The 21970-nt window shown below is 42.1% G+C and overlaps 2 protein-coding genes across 2 annotated transcripts in view; both read right to left on the bottom strand.

Annotated features, from left to right (window-relative positions):
- LOC115649813 (alpha-1-antitrypsin-like) overlaps positions 1-16086 on the bottom strand; it is a 31296-nt gene extending 15210 nt beyond the window's left edge. The window contains 2 exon segments of the mRNA XM_030558844.1: positions 1187-1898; positions 15983-16086. Of these exon segments, the coding sequence (XP_030414704.1) occupies positions 1187-1879 (693 nt within the window). The 5' untranslated portion in view covers positions 1880-1898; positions 15983-16086.
- On the bottom strand, positions 13762-21878 carry LOC115650080 (alpha-1-antiproteinase-like). Its single transcript, XM_030559470.1, has 5 exons — positions 21491-21878; positions 18452-18702; positions 16666-16768; positions 15983-16092; positions 13762-13773 (listed from the first exon to the last, which is right to left on the bottom strand). Exons 1-5 carry the CDS (start codon positions 21876-21878, stop codon positions 13762-13764), a joined length of 864 nt encoding a protein of 287 aa, XP_030415330.1.
- Positions 21879-21970: the final 92 nt, after the last annotated feature.

Below are 21970 nucleotides of genomic sequence, written 5' to 3'. Positions count from 1 at the left end.
AATTGGACACAGTACTCACCAATGCTGAATAGAGGGGAATGATCATGTTCCTTGATCTGCTGGCAATGCTCCTACCTATACAGCCTGAAATGCCATTACCCTTCTTCGCAACAAGGGCACACTGTTGACTCATGTCCAGCTTCTCATTCACTGTAACCACTGGGTCCTTTTCTGCAGAATTGCTGCCTAGCTGCTCGGTCCCTCATCTGTAGCAGTGCATGGGATTCTTCTGTTGTAAGTGCAGGACTCTGCACTTGTCCTTGTTGAACCTCATCAGATTTCTTTTGGCACAGTCCTCCAATTTATCTAGGTCCCTCTGTATCCTATCCCTACCCTCCAGCCTATCTACCACTCCTTGACAATTTATGCTTAATTAAATCCAGTATTTTCCTCACACAACTTAAGTTTCTCCTGCTCAATATCTGCAGTGTAAGGCTCACCATATTTGTCCATCAGCCTCTGCATTATAGGCTTGATCCAGTTCCCATTGAAAGAAATTCTAAATCTTCCATTAACTTCTCTGGTGCTGGAATAAGGCCTATTTCCTTTTGTGTAAGCTACCTCATCAGTGTCCCACATGACAACTTCCTGCTCAGTTCATCAACTTTCCATTCATCAAGATAATTTCCAGGTCTGAAACAGACCCTTTCAGAGTTCCCAGATATCATTTATAGAGCATTCAATTGGAAGACTTGAATGAGTATCAGGCAACTAAATATGTAAAGCAGATCAGCTGTTATCCATTAACTGAGTGTCTCGGGTACTGTAAAATGTCAAAGAAAAAAAATTTGTACTCCTAAGACCATGCACAGAATTGTGCAATATGCTGTCCTTCTTTAACTCCTTATTTAGATGGTAAAATTAAAGTGACCTGTGTTAGAGAGGTGGTGAACACTTATAGCTCCTATTGACTGTGTAGAAATAAGCAAGTGCTCAGAAAATGGCCTGCTAATGAGGCCACTTTTATTCAACTGACTAAATATGGTGCCCAACTTCAACTACACAAATTGGACATTTTGGCTATAACTTTCATGGAAAGTTTTATCATCGTTAACAAGGGACTAGTATCAACCTGGGTGATCTCATAGACCTAACCACCTTGACAGTGTCCTTTAATTTAAAAAAAGCAGAGTTTTTTGTCTTTGATCCCAATCAGCATTTCATAGCCTGTATGTGTGTCATGTACCCATTTGTAGAACATCTTGCCTTTAAAGAAAATATAGTTGACAAGAACCATTACAGTGGGCGAATCAAGATACTTGACCAAGTTGTCAATTTTCCAATGGGTTTTCTTCTCTATGTAATCATTGATCTGTTTCTCAGCTACTGCAAAATTCTGGAAGTTACTAGGAAAAGTTTCAGACTCATACAGACTTTTGACTTCAGCCAAAAACTTCTCTAGTAGTGTCAGTCGATCATCTACAAAAAGGGCATTTCCCATATTCAGCTGGATCTCACTGTCAGGACGGTTTAACATGTGGATGAGATGATGAAAACCTTCATGTGTATCCCTCTCCTCAATCTCTGTCGGGTTAAAGAAGAGTCCTTTGTGAATTTGACTTAGAGTGGTTGACTTGGCACCTAATGTCAGCATTGCAAAGGCAGTGGAGATGCTTAGAGGAGAGAAGAAAATATCCTTGTCAGCTGCTTCTGATTTAATCTGCTTGTAGAATCTAAATGCAAAGTCAGCATTGCTAGGAGCTAGTTTGAGAAAGGTCGTGTTTTCAGTTACGACATTGCCTCCAACTGAGGTAAGCTGCTGTGGGGGATTAATATCTGTCTGACCATCCTGGTCATTGTGGTGGTCAGGTATGTGATGAGGCTGGACAACAGCATAAAGCCCAACAAGTAACACACACAGACAGAGGATAGACTCCATTTTCCTTTGGAACTTTTCCCTTGAAAAAACAAAAGAATGGAATAGTCATTAGTCATGGAAATGTTCCCAACTTCCCTGTGCTATTTGTGATCCAATGGTTATTTTTCTCTCTCTCCTCAAGGCAAGTCCACCTCCCTCCAGCCAACTGGGACATTATGGGGGGAAAGGGAGTGGGGCTGACCAGAGAGTCACAGGGGTTGGGAGACCAGGCCATGTTGGGAATCAGAGGAAGGAAAAAGGAAGAGCTGGTAGAAGAAGACTCTGGGCTGGATTCTCCAGTTAGCACTATCCTCTTTATGCCACTCAGAGATCCCCCACCTTAGAGTAGAAGTGTTTTGTTGAGGGAGGAAGTTATAAAAGATGGTGGGATGAGAGCAGGCTGGGAGAGATGTTAGCAGAATCAAGATCCACTATGATGTTCCTCTGCTGCTGTAAGATGAATGAAGGACCTTATGTCCATGGAACAAATTGGAGCTGCACTTTTTGCAGGTATAACTTCTGCTGGGGCTTGACAGCAACAATCAGGAACTGGAACCAGTTCCTTGATAGTCCCCCCAACTCCACGACACATGCACACACTTCAACGTGTTGCAGTAGAATCTGGATCCAAATGGCAATATGGCCCGCTATCTAAAGCTGGAAAAAGTTTATAGGGAAGGGCCCTGTCTGACACATCAAAACTAAGCCCACGTCCAGACTACCCCGCCGTATCGGTGGGTTAAAATCGATTGCTCGGGGATCGATATATTGCGTCTAGTCTAGACGCGATATATCGATCCCCGAGCGCGCTTACATCGATTCCGGAACTCCATCAACCCGAACGGAGTTCTGGAATCAACACGGAGAGCCGCGGACATCGATCCCGTGCCATCTGGACGGGTGAGTAATTCGATCTTAGATATTCGACTTCAGCTACGTTATTCACGTAGCTGAAGTTGCGTATCTAAGATCGATTTTCCTCCCCTAGTCTGGACGAGGCCTTAGGGATGTGCCCTTTTTTGTTTTTTATGCTGTCCCTTCTTTTTTCTGTTTCTAACTGTCCCTAGGTAACAGGTTTCCTGTTAGGCTTCAACTCAACCAGCTAGCATATGCTAAAGACCAACTTGCTTCGCTAATGCTAGAGTTTTAAACCATGTTAAAATGTGTTTGCTAGAGCTGGTTGAAAGTTTTCGGGTGGAACATTTTTCCACTAGAAAATGCTGATTCATCAAAATAGAAATGTTCCAAAGGATTATATTTCATTTAGAAAAGAAGTTTCACTGAGAAAACAAATCAAAAGTGTTTTTAAAATTTCTATTCTATATTTATATTTTGCATTGTTTTCATTTCTTTTATGCTTGTAAGATTGTTTTGTATTTTATTTTATGTTCATATTCTTTTATAAAACAATATAAGTTAAAATAAAAACAATGTAAAAGAAACTAATTCCAAAAAGTCAAAATGGAAACAAAATCTTTTAATTTTATCAAAATGAAACATTTCAGATGACCAAAAATAATTTTTTTGTGGGGAGCAAAACTTTGTTTCATTGGAAAATTTAAACTTTTGACTTTTTGTTCCGATTCAGAACCATTTTTTTTTTAATGTCAGAATTTTCTGCAGAAGGGAAAATCCTAGTTTCCACAGCTCTAGTGTCGGCTAATGCATTTTAGGAAATCCCACACATTTTTGGTGTACTCAGGCCATATCTTAACACACTAGATTAATCTAGTCCCAAATGTTCCCAACAATTTTTTTTAAATGCCTTCATTCAAAGACTGTTTCCACTAGCGCACCAATTTCTGCTGGCTCACTGGGGTCTTAAGAAAGGCTCCACTCACAGGATAAATGTAATAGGTATAGTGAACAAAGTCACCCATACTTGAATGAAATTCTATACAATCAACTGCATTTCACACAGTGAATATGAGTTCAAAGCCTCTTTTGAAAAATTATGGCAGTACTTAGAGTACAATCAGAAGGATCCTGCTGGATGCATCTAATCTGCACAGCTCCTTGCCTTTTGTTTATATTGACTTAACATTATTAGGCTGAGTGTCCACTATTAAACATTAAACAGAGCAAACAGAATTTATTAGCAAGGATGCAGAGCAAACAGTGATTAAACTGCTTTTCTGGCATGGAGGGTCAAATGCCCACTGTCCACCCACATGGTGGAGAATAGAGCCAAAACCTATGGCAGGAGGTAGCAGGGGGCCACATGGAGGGTACTGGTTACTGTGCTGTTTGTTTGCCTCACCCCTCCAAACCTGTGGAAATCTCTATATAGAAAGACTACATGATTAGAGCAAATAGAAAGAGGACATGTGTGCCTAGGAAGAGCTGATGTACACAATGTGTCTCTTGGAGAGAGACTAACGCTAGCAAAACCCCACAGTTACACTGCTGTTTGGATCAGCATTAACTCCCAGCAGAGAGGATCAGAAAGTACAGTCATGGTGGGAAGCCAATGACAGTGCAGCACTGGAAATGTCTATGATTCTAGAGGCAAAAAATGGGCCATGGAATGAAGGAAGGAAAATCAAATCAACCATGGACCAGGGGAAATTAATAGTAATGAATACAAATCAGAGGCTTGGAATTGTAAAAAATAAGTTTAGAAAGGAAGCCAAAGGACACAAGGAGAAATCTGTGGCCAGCATAGTTAAGGAGGATCAGAAAGAATTTAAGTATATTTGGAACAGAAAGAAACCTGAGAATGGTATTTGTCCATTTGTAGATGGAAACGGTAGAATTTACCAGTAAAATGCAGAAAAGGCAGATGTCTTCAATAAATACTTCTGTTCTGTATGTGGGTCATGGGGAAGCAAATGATGTAGTTATGTCATATGATGATGATAACACTCTTTCCACTCCATTAGTTTTTCAGGAGGATGTTAGACAGCAGCTACTAAAATTATAAAATTTTAAATCTGTAGGTCCAGTACCGTGTATCTAAGAATTTTAAAAGAGCTATCTGAGGAGCTTCCTGGACCATTAATGTTGAATATCAATGAGTCTTAAACCAGTGGGGAAGTTCCAGAAGACCAGTAGAAAGCTAATGTGCCAGTATTTAAAAGTCATAAATGGGATGACCTGGTTAATAATAGCCTTTCAATCTGACATTAATCCCAGGCATGATAACGGACAGGCTAATACATGGTTTGACTAATAAAGATTAAAGGAAGGTAATACAATTAATGCTAATTAGCATGGCTTTATGGACAATAGATCATGTCAAACTAACTTGATATCTTTTGTTGATGAGATTACAAGTTTGGTTGATAAAGGTAATAGTGTTAATGCATCTGACGAAGTGGGTATTCACCCATGAAAGCTCATGCTCCAATACCTCTGTTAGTCTATAAAGTGCCACAGGACTCTCTGCTGCTTTTACAGATCCAGACTAACACGGCTATCCCTCTGACATTTATCAATAATTGTGGTTGTGAAACCCTCATCGATTTATTGTTTTGTCATTATGGCCCCTAATTCCCTATTGTTTGCCTGTGTAGTCTCTGTTTGGTTCTTTAATTGTTTCTGTCTGCTGTATAATTAATGTTGCTAGGTGTAAGTTAATTAGGGTAGTGGGATATAATTGGTTAAAGATTTTTGTTACACTATGTTAGGATTGGTTAGTAAAATTTTAGTACGATAATTGGTTAAAGTATAGCTAAACAAGACTCAAATTTCACTATATAAACTGGGGTCCAAAAGGAAGTTATTTGCGAACCAACTCCAGGACACAGCCCCAAAGATCAGAACTGCCAGACCTCAACACTCTGCCAATGACACCGGGCAGAAACTGGAGTCCCCCTGTAGGGGACCCCGGAAGACATTGTTACTGTTTAAGCTAGGGCCTACGCTTTCTCAAGGAAAGGTTATTAGCGGACAGAAGTTGCTAGCAGCTGCTGCTTCTAACCCGTTAAAACTGCCCTGTGTGGGAAGCCTCGGTGTTTTGGGGAACTGCAGAAAGTCTGCAGAAAGTCCCTGGCTCGAGGCCAGGGGAGGCGGTCATTGCTGATGGAAAGTCCCTTATTGCATATGTAAAGGCTAGTTTGCATGCTATTAGCATGATGCTATAATTGCTAAGGGCTAGAGCTTGCGCATCGAACTTCGCACCTGACCGAGCTGTTCAGATGTTGGACTCCCCAAGCCAGTGGCAGCAACGCGTGGAGTTCCCGTTGCGGGTGTGTCACTTAACCTTCATTAAAGCCAATTAATTCACCTGTGTGTGTGGGCCTCGTCCTTGCAGAGCATCCAGGCATGCAACACCCCCTAATGGACCTGATCCTGAGTGGCAATCAAGAAAAGTTCATCTGTTTTATTGGGAGTGGTGAGCACTATATGTGTAGCAGGTGCTCTCAGTTTTTGGTAATTGTTAGTAAACAAAGGTTATGTAGTATATTACTGTGTAAGGCTCTTTCACTGGTAAAAGACCCCATAGACCCGCAAAAGATTAATCCCTGAGTCCACAGGGAAAGGGTGTTTGCTGGAGCCTACGGGGGCTGGTAAAGTTAGGTGCTTTTCGCCCTAGGAACTGGGAAAGGGTGGGTGCCCTTGAGTGTCTGAGTAATAAAGAATTTGTGCAGGTAACAGACCCTGACAGCAAATAAATAAATGGATATTGAGGTTTTCTTTAAATCTGTATCTTTAAACAAAGTAACGTTACCAAGCTCTTCAAGTTGTTTGTGCTGTTTAACTAAAACCCATGTATCTGTTAAAGTTCCAGAGCAGATGGTTGTTTCTTGACAATTTACACTTAATTAATAAAGCCAGTATTTTCGTTGCACAACTTAAGTGTCCCCATGGTGGCTGCAGTGTAGGGAGGTTGCTGTTGCTGTTGCTGGGGAAAACTGCTGGGAGAAAGGCTGCGGTCAGTCTCTGAGTGGAAGGAGTTGAAGTGGAACCCAGAGAGGGAGGAAGCCATATATCTAAGAAGAAACCCAGGGAAACAGCAGCAGAGAGGTAGGACTGTACAAGGACTGTGACTACTTATTACAGGGTCTCTGGGCTGGAACTGGGTGTAAAGGACAGGCCTGGATTCCCTGCGGAGTGGCACAGAGCATTGGAGAGGTCAGCCAGACAGCTGCTCTGGAAAGACTGTGAATTCCCTGGAAGGGGAGGACTTTAGTGACGTGGCCAGAGGGCCAAGCCATGAAGAGGACACTGCAGATCCTGGAGAGAGCAGGGCTTCAGAGCAAGACGAGGCAGGAGAAGACACTGCTGAAGAGGGATTACAAAATGGCTGATTTAATCCAGGATGGCCAGCAGGAGGCGCCATCAGTGGTGAGTGAACCCTATGACAGATCTTAATATATTTTCTCTCAGAATACATTATGATACAATTATTACTACAGTTATGTTTATTCAGATTCTGAAATAACATGACTTTTTCATGCAGGCAGTGCAGATGGGGATGTACATTCCACTTTTGGTGACTTCTGAATGCTTAACTACCTGTATATCTCTCAGTCATATCATTGTCAGATATGGGAGCTTAATCATTGCCTTAATTTTGTTTTTGGCATTTAAAACAAGCTTCCAAAATCAGTATACAGAAAAGGCTGTCACCTGTAGTGCTAAAAGGTAACTTTGACATGACTGAAATAATCCCATACAATAAAGTGAGCATAACATAGATAATATGAGTTCAAAGTCTCCTATGACAACTTACTATAGCACTTACTATACATTCATGTGAGTCCCGCTATGTCCATCTTATCAGCACTGCTGCTTGCCCTTAATACTGAACAGTATCAAGTTCAATGTCCACTATTAAAGATTAAACAAATCAAATAAGAATCACTTGCGAGACTGCAATGCAAACACTGAGAAAGCTATTTGTGTGAACATCTAAGGACACAACATCTATACCTGCTGCCCATCCGGGCAGTGGCCACTGGAGCCAAGGTAGGGAAATAGTCCTGGGTGGGTCCACGTGGAAGGTTGTTTGCTGTTCCTGTGTCCACAGAATTCTGGCAAAGCAAGAGCTTTGTCTTTTCCCCAGTAGGGAAGCATGGCAAATTGGTTGAAACGATAACTAAAAATAGCATAATAAACTTTCTGGAAGATCAAGATATGATAAGATATAAGTGGCTTCGTTTCTGCAAAGGAAATCTTGTCTCGTCTCTTAAAACTTCTTTGAACATGTCAATAAAATAGTGGAATAAAAGAGGCTGACAAAAAGTGTTTAGATTCCCAAAGGCCTTCAACAAGGCTTTGAACTCCTGCATGTGAGGTTTTGAAAGAAGCTAAGTAATCCTGGGGTGAGAGGCAAAACATTGTCATTGATCAAAAACTGCCTAGGTGACAGAAATCAAAGAGTGGGATGAATGGTTAACTTCAATCACTGCTAAAGATTAACAGTGGGTGCCTCAAAGTTCTGCACTAGATCCCAGAGCCCCGGGGCCACAGTGCTGATAAGGCCCTACTGGGTCCCAGCCGCCAAAAGGGAGGAAATCAAAGCCAAAGTGAAGAGACTGTTAGAATTAGGGGTCATTGAGGGATCACAGAGTCAGTAGTTCAGCCCGATCATGCTGGTGCCCAAACCCGATGGCAACACAATGTTCTCCAATGACTTTCACCGACTGAACAAGGTATCCCACTTTGATGCATATCCTATACCCTGCATAGATGAGTTAGTTGACCTACTGGGCAGTGCCTGATTCCTGACCACTCTGGATTTGACAAAGGGGTATTGGCAGATCCCTCTAGCCAAAGAATCAAAAGAAAAGACTGCTTTCTCCACACCAAGAGGGCCATTTCTGTACACTGTTCTCCCCTTTGGGCTGCATGGCTCCCCAGCCACCTTCCAGGGCCTCACGAACAAGCTGTTGTGCCCCCATGCCAGTTACACCACCACATACCTGGACAATGTGATCATCTATACCCCAGACTGGGAGACTCACCTGGGAAAGGTGGACGCGGTGCTGAACACCCTAAGGCAGGCCAGCCTCACAGCCAATCTGGCCAAGTGTGGCATAGGGCTAGCGGAAGCCAACTACTTTGGATACATCACAGGAAGAGGCATAGTAAAGCCCCAACTAAATAAGCTGGAGGCTATCCACAATTGGCCTTGGCCAAACTGGAAAAAACAAGTCTGAGTGTTCCTAGGTGTAGCAGGGTACTACTGGTGATTTATCCCCCACTTCGCCACCAGGGCAAGTCCCCTGAAAGACCTGGTAAAGGCCTGGGGCCCTGACACGGTGAGATGGACCAACGCAGTGGAGGGGGCGTTCACAGACCTGCGGACAGCCCTCTGCAGTAACCCTGTGCTCATAGCCCCGGACTTTAATAAAGAATTCATTTTACAGACGGATGCATCCAAAGTGGTGTTGGGGGCTGTCCTGTCACAGATGGTCGGAGAGGACAAATATCCAATCCTTCATCTTAGCAGAAAACTCCTTCCGAAAGAACAAAAATATGCAGTAGTAGAGAAGGAGTGCTTCGCCATCAAGTGGGCCTTGGAAACTCTATGATATTACCTGCTAGGCTGGTGATTTGTCCTCGTGACCAACCATGCCCCCCTCCAATGGATGCAATGGAGCAAAGAAAAGAATGCAATGGTCACCAAGTGGTTCTTGTTTCTCCAACTGTTCCACTTCAGCATTCCACACAGGGCTGGAAGCCGCCACAGCAATGCAAATGGCTTGTCATGGGTACACTGTCTGATGACCCAAGTTGCCCAACCTCATAGTGTTGAGTGAGGGGAGAGATATGTGATGGGGTCAGGCCAGACAGCTACAGGAAAGTACTGAAGGCAGATATATTAGCCCCAGGATAAGCAGGTCCCTTTTCCCTTGGTAGCTGAACAGGGGTTACTCTAGGTTAATTAGGACACCTGGGGCCGATCAATGGTCTTCCAGATCCTGTTAAAAGCCTCCCCTCCAGCCAGAGAAGCCCCAGCAATAGGAGCTTAGGGAGGAAGTTGAGCTCCTGGAGATCTGGGCAGTGCAGATACTGACAAGCATTTGGAGAGAAGCTACACAGGTACAGAGGCAAAGGGTGGGAGAATCCCTGTCCAAAAGTACGTACGGCCCTTCCAGGCCCCGGAGGTGTGAGGGAAGAGACCGTGCCAGAGGGGAGAGACTGAACTGGGTGTCTGGTCTGTTGCCACCAGGTCCAGAGGGGCTACCAGAGACTGAGAGGCTTCCCTGCCCCTCCCTCTTCCACCCAGGGTTGTGGGGAAAATCCTAAGGGAAAAGAGAAGTAGCCCAGTCCACCTCTAAAGGGAAGCGTGGGACCCACCGAGGCGGAGAGGAAGCTCTGTCACACTTAGTTTTAGTCTGAAGTTGCCTAGCTTCAGTTTCAAGTCATTAGAACTAATTATACCTTGTGCACTAGATTAAATAGCCCGCTACTATAGGAAATCATCTTTCCATGTAAGTACTTATGATCAAGTCATCACATAACTTTCTCTTTGCTAAGCTAAAAAGATTGTGCTTCTTTAGTCTCTTGCGGTAAGGCAAGCTTTCCAGCCCTCAACTTCTTATTGTTTGAAGAGCTAAACTTTTCTATTTTGTTTTCTGTATTTTACTTCTTTCTTTTCCCACAATAAGCTATTGACCCCCTTCTATAGGAGTGAGCTCTGTGTATATTTTCATAGAGATTTCAAAAGTGTGCTTATTAGGACACAACAAATGTACAGCCTAAGGGTAAGCTCCTAGTGTCTGCTCTGTAAGTGTGTGCATGCCTGCACTAGTCAAGTATGGCTGGGAAGATAGGTGGGATAATTTGCACTGCACACCAGTTTGGAAGTTACTATTATTTTTAAACTGCAAAATCTTGCAATCAAGAGGACGGGATATAGCCACTGTATTCCAACTGCTGCTGCAACAAAATATGCAAGAGTCTGTCTGGGACATGCAGTAAAGTACTTATGCTTTTTTTTTTAACTTATGGTTAAACTTGAGTTTATGTTACTTTACATAAAGTACCTAATGGACTACAGAAATCTTGCCAGCATTTTTTAGCAATGCAAGAAAAGGTCTTTATTCTGGTGCCAGAGTTCTGATATGCTAAAACGGTGTGATCCGTATATCACAGGGGTTATCAAACTGGGGGTCAGGACCCCTCAATGGGTCATGAGGTTATTACCTGGGAGGGTTGCGAGCTGTCAGCCTCCACCCCCAACCCCACTCTCCTCCAGCATTTATAATAGTGTTAAAGTATAAACAAGTGTTTTTAATTTATAAGGGGGGTTGCATTCAGAAGCTTGCTATGTGAAAGGGATCACCAATACAAAAGTTTGAGAACCACTGATATATCACATATAGTCACAGATCTATGTTGAGCTACATATGAACACGTATAATGATTAGCTGTGTCTTTGCCAAGCATTTGTGATCTCCATAGACATATTGTAACTGATAATTAAGTGCAACTGAGTCTGAACAGCAGTTTACTTTTCAGGAATGGAAAGTCAGTGGAAATATAATTTACTGAGGCTACTTCCATCCTCCGGAGCTATACACAGTTTCACTATGTCAGCACAGAGCTGTCAAAGCCAGGGAGCTGTACTGACTAACAGAGAAGGTGTAGGGAACCAGTGAGAGAGGTGGAGTTGGGCTGCAGAGAAGTGGGTGTGGGATGGAATAGAGGGTAGCCAGTTTGGGGCTCCTGTCTCAGCTCAGAGCAGGTGATAGTATTGTGGTGCGCTAAATATGAGTGTTTTGATGGGGCACTTCTAAGAAGGGAAGGAAGAAGTCACTGAGAGTAAGAAAGCCAGAGGGGAGGATATCTGGGGGATGAACACCTATGTGGGGAGCAAGTGCCATGGCCATCTCTGTCCCAAACATTCATAGCCCTGTTATTGCTATTCCCCAGAAATGTACCTCCAGCTTCTCGTAACCCTACTGGCTCCAGCTCACATGCTGAGCTTCTGGCCATCAGCCTGCAAGTCCCAGTCTGAAGAACAAGCTATGATTCATCAGCCTCAAAAGATTTAAAGGTTGAGGCAGCTGCTAGAGGAGCTGAGTTGGTGGCTGGACTTCTGCCCCTGCTTCAAGCTATCAGTCTCCCCCTTCTTTTGACCTCTCTAAATATAACAGGGATCGTGGATGGACATTGGAGACTGAAGTTTCATATCATAAAACATGTTTTCCAGACCTCAAATCATTCCTGAATCTCTTTTTCTGAGCCCTTTCCAGTTTTTCAGTATATTTTCTAAAGTGTGGACACCAAAACAGGACACAGTTCCAGAAGTGGTCTCATCAATGACATATTCAGAGATCATATTACCTCCCTGCTCCTGCTCCCCTCCTGACACACCCAGAGATCACATTAGCCATTTTAGTCACAGTGGGAGCTCATATTCACTTGGTTATCCATGACCCCCAAAGTCCTTTTCGGAGTCATTGCTTGCCAGAGTACACCTGGTCAGAATGAATTATGTTCTTAGCTCTCCTGCTTAGAGTCAAACCACAGGTGGACTATGGAATTAATTTGTGTAAAGTATTAAAATATGGTTCCCTCAATTGGATGTTTACCTTGTTTTTCCAGGATGCAGGTGGGCTTAGCAGTTTAAAAAAAAGACTTAATTCTAAACCAATGAAGACTTTGGGGTTGGCAACAGTGTAACTTTTTGCACAGATCACTTCCTAGTGGATGACGATATACCAGACTTTTTTGTAGGCAAGGAGTTATCACACTCCTGCTTTATTTGTTTGGGAATATATGTTAATCACAATTTTTATAAAGTTATGAGTACCAGGTGGTGTACATAAGCACATCAGAATTTACCAGCACTAAGTACAAGGGGTATGACATGTACAGCAGTGACGAATTATTTTTCAGTAGGGTTTACAATTTTCCCTAGGAAGAGCAAGCTGTTGGCGCTTCGATCAAAAATCATTATCAGAAAGGGCTTGTTGATTGCAATGACTGGAGGAAGAGATGTAAGAACCATTTCAACGACAGTGACTGCTGCTGCTTCAGTGCCGTTGTAGAACTGATAAATGAAATTGTTTTTAATTGTTCACTTTATTAATGTAACTTCTGTTCACCATTCACTACACTTGCCTATACTGTAACTTCTGTTCCATATTGTAATTCAAACCCCATTTTAAAACACTCACTCCATTTTGTAAAAGCTTCCTCCAACCTTCATTTTTGCAAACCCTGCTGTCATCTTAATAGTTTAGTTTAGATGTGTGAATAGGTATGTATGAATGATGGAATCAACCTCCAGCCCCAGCCTGTCTTGATGAGATAAAGTTCAAATACCAACGGTTGAAGACCTAGACAACAGCCCTAAACAAAGTAAGAAGCATCCACCCTAAAAAGAAAAGGACAACAGAACAACAGAAGGAAGATCAAAGCCAGGTCCAAGGCTGAAAGTCACGCCTGCAATTGATGGGTGATCAGTCTAAACCCAGAGGCAGCGTAACACAGCAAGACCTATAGACTTTGAATCCAAACTAAAAGCCTATAAAAAAGAAGGGTGAGATGAGAGACTCTGGGTAACATTCTGCTGCCAACATGGAAGGACATCAGTGCCTGCCCAACAGAGATCCAGCTTGTCCTTGTGCCCGGCTTTCCTGGCCAGTTAGCTGCCACAAGCTACGAACTCAAGCTACAAAATCAAGCCATGAACTTAAGCTATCTTCAGGACTGGTAACTATGCAGCAGCTGCAGAAGACCTGATGAATGTGGATGTGTGTGTGTGAATGTGTGTGTGTGTGTATAGGTATTAGGTATAATGTGAATGTGTGTGTGTGTGTGTGTGTATAGGTAATAGGTATAATGTGTGTGTATAAGAATTAAGATATTAGTTATTAGTCATAAATTGTTATCATAATAAATGTGGCATCTTTGCCTTGTCCCTTTTAATAAGATCCTGCTGGTTTTTACTGGTCTAATATAATTGGTATAACACTGTTCTCATGAACATTCAGCAGGGCCTAGTGAACAGCCTGCAAGGAAATGAAGTAAACATTACAGTCTAAATACAGAATGGTGGGCAGTGGCTGAAAGTGAACATGCTCACTTTGAAACCAGAGTTCTTTGAAAAATCAGCTGGTAAGACATGGGCCCAATAAGAACAGGATTGACGGAGCATAATGGAAGGGAGGGATAGCTCAGTGGTTTGAGCATCAGCCTGCTAAACATCAGGTTGTGAGTTCAATCCTTGAGGGGCCCACTTAGGAATCTGGGGCAAAATCAGTACTTAGTCCTGCTGGTGATGGCAGGGGGCTGGACTCAATAACTTCTCAAGGCCCCTTCCAGTTCTAGGAGATAGGATATCTCCATTAATTAATAATACAGACAGCATTCCCAATGCGTTTATTAGGAGCTTTGTCTGTGTAAGTAAGTATTGCTGGGTTAGGCACATTAATATTAAAAGACTGAGCTGGAAGAATCAAATCACCACAAAAGGACTCTCCTATTCACTACTCCTCACCACAGAAGAATAGTCTCAGAATTTGAAATAAATGTCTAGTGAAGAATTAGTTTGCAACAGAAAACTGGACCAGATTCAAGAGGAATGATGACATCAGAGGGAAAGGAACCAGCTAGCTAAGCTCCAGGTATCAATTCACATTTCTAAGTCCAAATATTGACTGATTTCTTTGTAAAAAGTTCTGTATTTGGAACTCTCTGTATTGTGTCTAATGTGACCTAAAGTATATTCTTTGCCAATGTTAGTTTAAATTGAAGATTATTATGGGTTATACTCTTTTTCTGTGTGAACTCACGTGTCTTTGTAGTGTCTGGAAATATCAAAATTTACCACGGTGTTAGATGTAACGAGCGAACATTATCTGTGATGAGCAAGTTATTGCTTCTTTCTAGGAAAGACAGCTTTTCTCCAGTCCAATTCTGCCTACATTGATGGCACTGGGGGTCTTGCCAGTGACCTCTGTGGGAGCAAGATCAGGTCATTTATAAACTATATACATTTTAAAACAATGAGCCAAATCCTATGCAACTCTGGTGGTGCGAAACAGTCATAACCAGATGATGGATGATTCCACTTGCACAGAGGAATCTCAGGATGGTCTTCCCAGCCTGTGTTATAAGGTGCAAGTCTGGGGGATAGGAGGCATGGCTAAGGTTCCTCTATGCCCAGTGATCATTGACATTGGAAGGGCCTTTGAGGGCCTCTCAATAGACAGCCTTAATTTAAACAACTATCAGGCTGCTCTAGTTTATGACTAAGGACATGATTATGTCACCACTGTCAAGGAACCTCTGAGTTCTGCCATTTATTTCAACTTTTCCAGGACAGTGATCACCTTTCATGGTCCCTTGAATATTAACATTTATATGGACCCTGCTGCCAAGCAGTACAGTTTATTAGTTCAGTTTGATCTAGTCAGGAGCGGCGCCAGAGTTTTTGGTGCCCTAGGCGGGGGTCCTTCCACACTCCCGGTCGTTGGCGGCAATTCTGCAGCGAGGGGTCCTTCCGCGCTCTAGGTCTTCGGGGCACTTCGGCAGTGGGTCCCAGAGTGAGTGAAGGACCAGCAGCAGAATTGCCGCCGAAGACCTGGAGCGCAGAAGGACCCCTCTGCCTCTGGATTTCCGCCAAGGGTGGCAAAATGCCGCCCTCCCCCCAAATTCTGGCACCCTAGGCGACCGTCTAGGTCACCTAAAGGGAAGTGCCAGCCCTGGATCTAGTCCTCTTTGAAATAGGGATAGATAAATGTGACCTAATGAACTGTTGATGTTACAGTTGCTGATCAAAATAAATTTAGCCAATTGTCAATGTCCAGCAGCAAGGTCCACACAAACAGTTGGTTAATTCACTTTGATCAACTGCTTTGGGTTAAGGGTTTGTTAGTTTGCTTTGACCTAGTCCCATTTCAAAGTGGATTAGATCAAAATGAACTAACAAACTATTATTGTGCATCAGCAGGGTCCACTCTGTTGCTGTGACCATAGGGCAAAATTATCTTTTTTTTTATTATTATGATTGTGCTGTGAATTATGCATAATTTTACTGTGACAAAATTGTATCCATATTTATGACCTATCTACCAACCCCATAGTTATGGGTGTTTAAAGATAGCATGATGATGACCGTATGCCAAGCTGTACTGAACATAGCTTAGGCGCTGCCCAGGGTGAGGGTGATTAGGTACAGACAAATCCATTTAGTACTACCTCTGTTTTCAAACTTACTTTTGAAACCTTCAGCTTGGAATTCTCAGTGATTCCAGATAGATCGGCATGGTTCTCGAATACATCGATCACACCCAATCTCTTGAATATCTCTTTGACATCATAGGAGCCTGAAATAGAAAATTTTGGAATGTACAGTTCTATTCTTCTGTTGAAGGCAATACAAGATGATGATAAAATATTGCATTCAGATAACACTGTGGTGTAGCTGATAGATAGTGATGCCTGAAATAGTTCTTGGGATACCAAGAAGTCCACTTGGATTTTTTGCATTCTTTTGGGAGAAAATCCAGTCCCTAGCTCTCTGGCTGTAGAGAAACCCTTGTCAACACAACTGGCACCGTTTTTCTGTGACATGTGAGGCTGAATTGGGAGGGCCATGTAGGGATGTGATGCCTCTATATAGTAAGTAACCCTGTTCAGTGCAAATTCCATTGACAGCAGTACACAGAGGATTGTGTTCCTCCTGAGGTGCAGCATCTGGGATGGAGGGATTTGCCACAGCATGGATTCTCCTATTTCTTACCCTTGGGGGGGAGGGGCACCCAAGAGCTTACTAAGCTTGCATCTGAAAGATGTTTTTATGGAGCAGCTCTGCAGCTATTCTACAACCCAATGCGGGAAAGGAGGAATGTTCTAATCACCTGTCCCCTTCCTATCTGGTCAGCCTCTAGACATGTTACACAGACTGATACTAGTCTCTGGTTTTCTGTCTTTGGAATAGTACATGAGGATCATGTATCTCTTGAAAAGATAAGCCTTCTCATAATCCCTCTGTTCATTCTTCTGGACAGTGAGGAACACATGAGAAACTTCTCCATACTTTCCAAAACATCCTTTTGGTTCCATAAAGCTGTGTCAATATCTTTATTCAACAGACTATTACCATTCATGGCAATGAATCAAAGAAGTTGGAGATGAAAAACACCCATTTTGGCCATCTTGTCTATTCTCCCTGCCCTGCTTCCTGACAATGCAGGTTTCTGCCTAACAATATGCATTTGAGTTCTTTTCCCGTCCAGTTCTTTTTTTTTTTTTTAATTCTGTCATGTCTTTACGGAGACCCGTCCACATTAAGTTATGTTTTATGATATTTGGATTATATTTTCCTTTTGCTTGATTTCACTCCTAACTATTTTCCTTTGCTTACCACTCCTAATTATGGCCTACTTGCTGCTCCAGGTACTGAATAAATGGCAGGAATCCCATTGATTTTAATAATGCAGGACCAGATCCTGTATCACTAAGCAATTCCTGTCTCTGCTTGATGTTTACACTCTCCAAATAATTGCATGCCAGGTTTACAAAATGCTATTTCTCTGCTTGCCTAGAGCAATGAAATTTGGGGTGTGCAAGTAAAATGTCACCATCAGCATCATGATAAATGGTGAACAAGTAGAATTTGTATCTGGTCCAATAAATTCACAAGTTCTATCAGCCTTAGTCATCAGTTGGCTACATTGTGCACATTTATACATTTCCTCTTAAAATTCATCTGTTCAATCCCTGTTTATTTTTTCTGACTTCTCTGATTTCCCAAGACTCATTGACATATTTCTGGTATTAAGATGCCGAGGACTGAATTATGTTTCGCCGTACGTGCAATCTCAGCAGTACTCTATAGCACCTGGAATCTCTGTGTATGCATCCCAATATTACATCGATTTACTTTTGCTGTCACTTCACATTGCAAATTCATTTCTCATTTCTTTCTGCTCTCACCTACATTGTTTCAGCAATACTGATTTCCAGCTACCTCCCTCCCTTTGAACATCTGTATCTTGGATTATTTTTTCCTGCTGCATTAGTTTACATTTTTCCAGATCAAGTTTTTGTGTGGAATAGTCTGCTGAACTCTAGGCAGATAGTATATTAACAGTCCCTGGGCCTGATTCTGCTCTCACTTACATCAGTGAGAATCAGGAATAACTCACTGAAGTCAGTGGAGTGACACCAGTGTAAAATTGGTGTGAGATCAGAATTAGGCGTACCCTGGTTTTTATCTTGTCATTTGATACAAAAGCTTGAGTCCCATCCAAGGTGTCAAAGTGTTTTACAAACATCAGTGAATTAAGTCTTACAATGGCAGGTAAATGTCATCATTCACCTTTTTAAGGATGGCGTAATTGTGGCAGTGTAAAGATAAGGGCTCAAGAATAAGTAGAAAATCTCTGGCAGAAATGGGAATAGCTACTAGATCTCTTGACTCTCAGTCCTGTCCCTTAACCACAAAACCCTCCTGATTCCTACTGCAGTTCCTACTTGTTGAAAGTTAAAAGCATCACAGCTTTATTTTGGTTTAGTTCTTAATGGCCATTGCATCACTGAAACCTCCAATGAGTCAATATAGTGGTACCCAAGGAACTATGGCACCTAGTTTAATTTTGTCTACAATTTGGATTCTATTCTATATTTACAGTAAAACACCAAAGCAGAAAATAAGCGTTACCTTTGTTTAAGTGATTTTACCCATTTAGACACAGTTTCTTTCAATAGAGCATCCTCCACTTGCTTCATTTTTCCTTCATCGGGCAGGATAAATAATGCTGTAGCATTTCCATTGTAAGGTATTTCCACCAGCTGACAAGACAACTCCTTATCATAGTGAGTGTTATAAAATCCATCTCGGGTCATCATATTTACTTTAACTGATGTTTTCCCATCCACAAAAAAGTCTGCTTCATGGGTGAGCAAATCACTGAAAGGATTTTCCCAGTAGGCTGTGAAAGAATGCAATTGACTATAGTGTGAAAGAGGATTTATTAGTATAAACCACACTAAATCAAGTATAATAAACCTATATTTATAGATTCAAGGGAGCTCAAAGCCAATTTTCCTAAGGGGATTTTTTGTTTCCCAACATGTTAGTAAGACTCTTGTGACAATTAGCAGTGACCCCCTAACAGTTAGTAGCCTTATAATAGCTGGCAACCATTAGGAGAAATTGGATATCTCATGGACACAGTAGCCTGAACTTTTGAACTCTCTTTCCTTATCAGTCTTGAGGCACTTGGAGCTGGTCCTAAGCTGGTTTTTGCTGAGCAGATTGCAGAAATGCAGGGTTTGCTAACCACCAATCAAATGCTAACACGACCGAAACCTGTGTGTGAGTGTGTATAAAAGATTCTTGGTTTTTGTATGGAGTAGAGTTTTTTGTACTAAGGTGCAGAACTCTCCTTTCTTCTGCAGAATAAAGCAACCTTTCCTTATCCCTGTCTGGCTGTCACTGGCTCTCAGCTAGGTGGACCTGACATTTCGGTAACACTCTTTCAATAGTATAATGGGCATCTCCAAGGCCGCCGAGAGTGGGTTTGGGCCCTGGTGAAAAAAAAAAATGTTGGGCCCCCCAGCAAGGGTGGACTGGCTAAACAGGGCCGACAAAGCTGGGGAAGCTGGACCCTGGGCCCTCTTCCGGACCGTCAGGCCCCGGTAATTTGTACTGGCTTCCCAGTCCCCCTTCCCCCGTTCGGCCCTGGGAATCTCTAATGTGTTGAGGCTTTGTATGAGCTGTTAAAAGTCCTGATGAAAACCATGAACTGAAATTAAGTAATCCCATTTTTTTTTCTTTTAAGCTATATTTTTGAGGCAGTTCCACATGAGGCTGCTTTCTGACAGTTTACAGGGAATTAATGAATTAAGTTTTTTTCCATGAGTTTTAAACTTTTAGAGCTAGATTCACAAGGGGAATTTAGGTGCTGCAGTGCATCATTATTTAGGTTCTTGAAGAGAAAAAGGGAAAATATTTTTCCTTTGGTCGCACAAGTGTCTCCATAAATAGAGCTGCTGTTAACATGATTTCTCTCTAGTGATTTCTAGAACAAGTAGTTTTGCACTAAATCTCACAAATTAAATAGACAATTTTTTGCATTTCTGTAGCTCAAAGGCTCTGAAAGAGCTATACAAATATTAAGGAGCTAAGCTTCAGAGTACCCCTGTGAAGGAGGCATTACTATCGCCACAGTACAGATGGAGAAACCAAGGTACAGTGAGCTTATGTGACATGCCTAAGGTTGCATAGCGAGTCTGTGACAGAGGTGGAATCAGAATGCATGTTTTAGCCATAGCACCATTCTTTCCCTCTGCTATACATTATTGCGGGAGGGATAGCTCAATGGTTTGTGCATTGGCCTGCTAAACCCAGAGTTGTGAATTCACTTCCTAAGGGGGCCATTGAGGGATCTGGGGCAAAAATCTGTCTGGGGATTAGTCCTGGTTTGAGCAGGGGGTTGGACTAGATGACCTGCTGAAGTCCCTTCTAACACTAATATTCTATGGTCAGGGCAGTGCAGACATCTAGTGAAGTCTGGTCTTGCATAAATGATAATGGTTACACTGTTTTCTAATTTCCTTTTAAATCATTATCATGACTCAATCATTGCTACACTCAGGCTACGTCTAGACTACCCGCCGTATCGGACGGGTTAAAATCGATTGCTCGGGGATTGATATATCGCGTCATTTCTAGACGCGATATATCGATCCCCGAGCGCGCTTATATCAATTCCGGAACTCCACCAACCCCAACGGAGTTGCGGAATCGACAGGGGGAGCCGCAGACATCGATCCCGTGCGGTGAGGACGGGTGAGTAATCCGATCTTAGATATTCGACTTCAGCTACGTTATTCACGTAGCTGAAGTTGTGTATCTAAGATCGATTTCCCCCCGTAGTGTAGACCAGCCCTGAGAACAGAATCACTCCACCTTTGATAGGATTAACTAACATACCAGTTTTTTTACACAACTTTAACAAGGTTTAGGAGGTAGTTACTGTTCAGCTGAATACCATTCCATTTCAACAGGTTGGTTTCCAGGCCTTAAAAATCACCTTTTCATGTTCTCTGTATACCATTTGCTCAACATATCTGACAAATCACTGTGTAAAGTTGTTTATCAAATACAAAATCAATTTGGATTCCAGATACTGCACAATTTTCAAGAAAATGTCCCTACTCTTTGCAAAGAATGGATAGGTGCTGTTTTCTCTCCTTATATAACAGCACAAGAAGTCACCGTAATCCAATAGATATACAGCCACCATCTCCTACCAGAATGAGACTATATGCATGTGATAATTCACGGAGACTTAGCCATTAATTTTGCTGCATATTTCATATTGTATCATGAAATGAAGGGAAGAACACATTTTTCAAACATGAATACATAAAGCCAGTCACAACTGAGCTGGTCTTCGATATCCTGAGCACTGTAGCCCCCAGTGACTTCAACGAGATTCTGGTAGGTCTAATAATGTCACCACTTACATTTAGGTGCCTAATTATGATGTAAGAGGCCTAATTTCAGACACCAAATCTTGACATTTTTTTCATATAATCTTCCTGGAAAAGTTTTCCAGACATAATTATTTTCAATGTAGTTGATCTCATAGGCCTAACTACCTGTTAAATCAATTTAAAAATGATTGGGGATTTTTGTGTTTTGTTTTAGATTACAAATCAGATACTGAAAGTTTATATTGGCAATAAGTAGCCATTGGTATTACGTCTCACCTTTAAAGTAAACATAGTTGACAAGAACCATTAGAGCGAATGGATCAAGACCCTGGACCAAGTTGGCAATTTTCCCATGGGTTTTCTTCTTTATATAATCATTGATCTGTTTCTCAGTCTCTGGAGAATTCTGGAAGTTACTATGAAAAGCTTCTGCTTCATACAAGCTTTTGATGTCTTCCAAAAACTTCTGCAGCAATATCAGCTTCTCATCAACAAAAAGGGCATTTCCCAGATTCAGCTGGACCTCACTGTCAGGATTGTTTAGCCAGTGAATGAGATCACGAAAACCTTCATGTATCTCCTTCTCCTCAATCTCTGTCAGGTTAAAGGTGAGTCCTTCCAGAATCTGAGTCAGAGTGGTTGATTTAGCACCTAGAGCCACCATGGATAAAGCAGTGGAGATGCTCAAAGGAGAGAAGAAAATATTTTTCTCAACTGCATCTGATGTAACCTGCTTGTAGAATGCAAATGCAAAGT

Source organism: Gopherus evgoodei, chromosome 4 (genome assembly GCF_007399415.2).
Source record: "Gopherus evgoodei ecotype Sinaloan lineage chromosome 4, rGopEvg1_v1.p, whole genome shotgun sequence".
Taxonomy (NCBI): Eukaryota; Metazoa; Chordata; order Testudines; family Testudinidae; genus Gopherus; species Gopherus evgoodei.
Note: the sequence above shows the minus strand (reverse complement) of the source record. Positions and strands in the feature narration are given on the sequence as shown.

Bases quoted from the DNA above. Each gene is read 5' to 3' on its own strand.
- LOC115650080 (XM_030559470.1), bottom strand. From the start codon at position 21,878: ATGGTGGCTCTAGGTGCTAAATCAACCACTCTGACTCAGATTCTGGAA. The intron at 18,703-21,490 runs GTGAGACGTAAT...ATTCTTTCACAG, and splicing joins CAACTATGTTTACTTTAAAG to CCTACTGGGAAAATCCTTTC. The intron at 16,093-16,665 runs GTAACATGTCTA...TTTCTATTTCAG, and splicing joins AGAGACTAGTATCAGTCTGT to GCTCCTATGATGTCAAAGAG.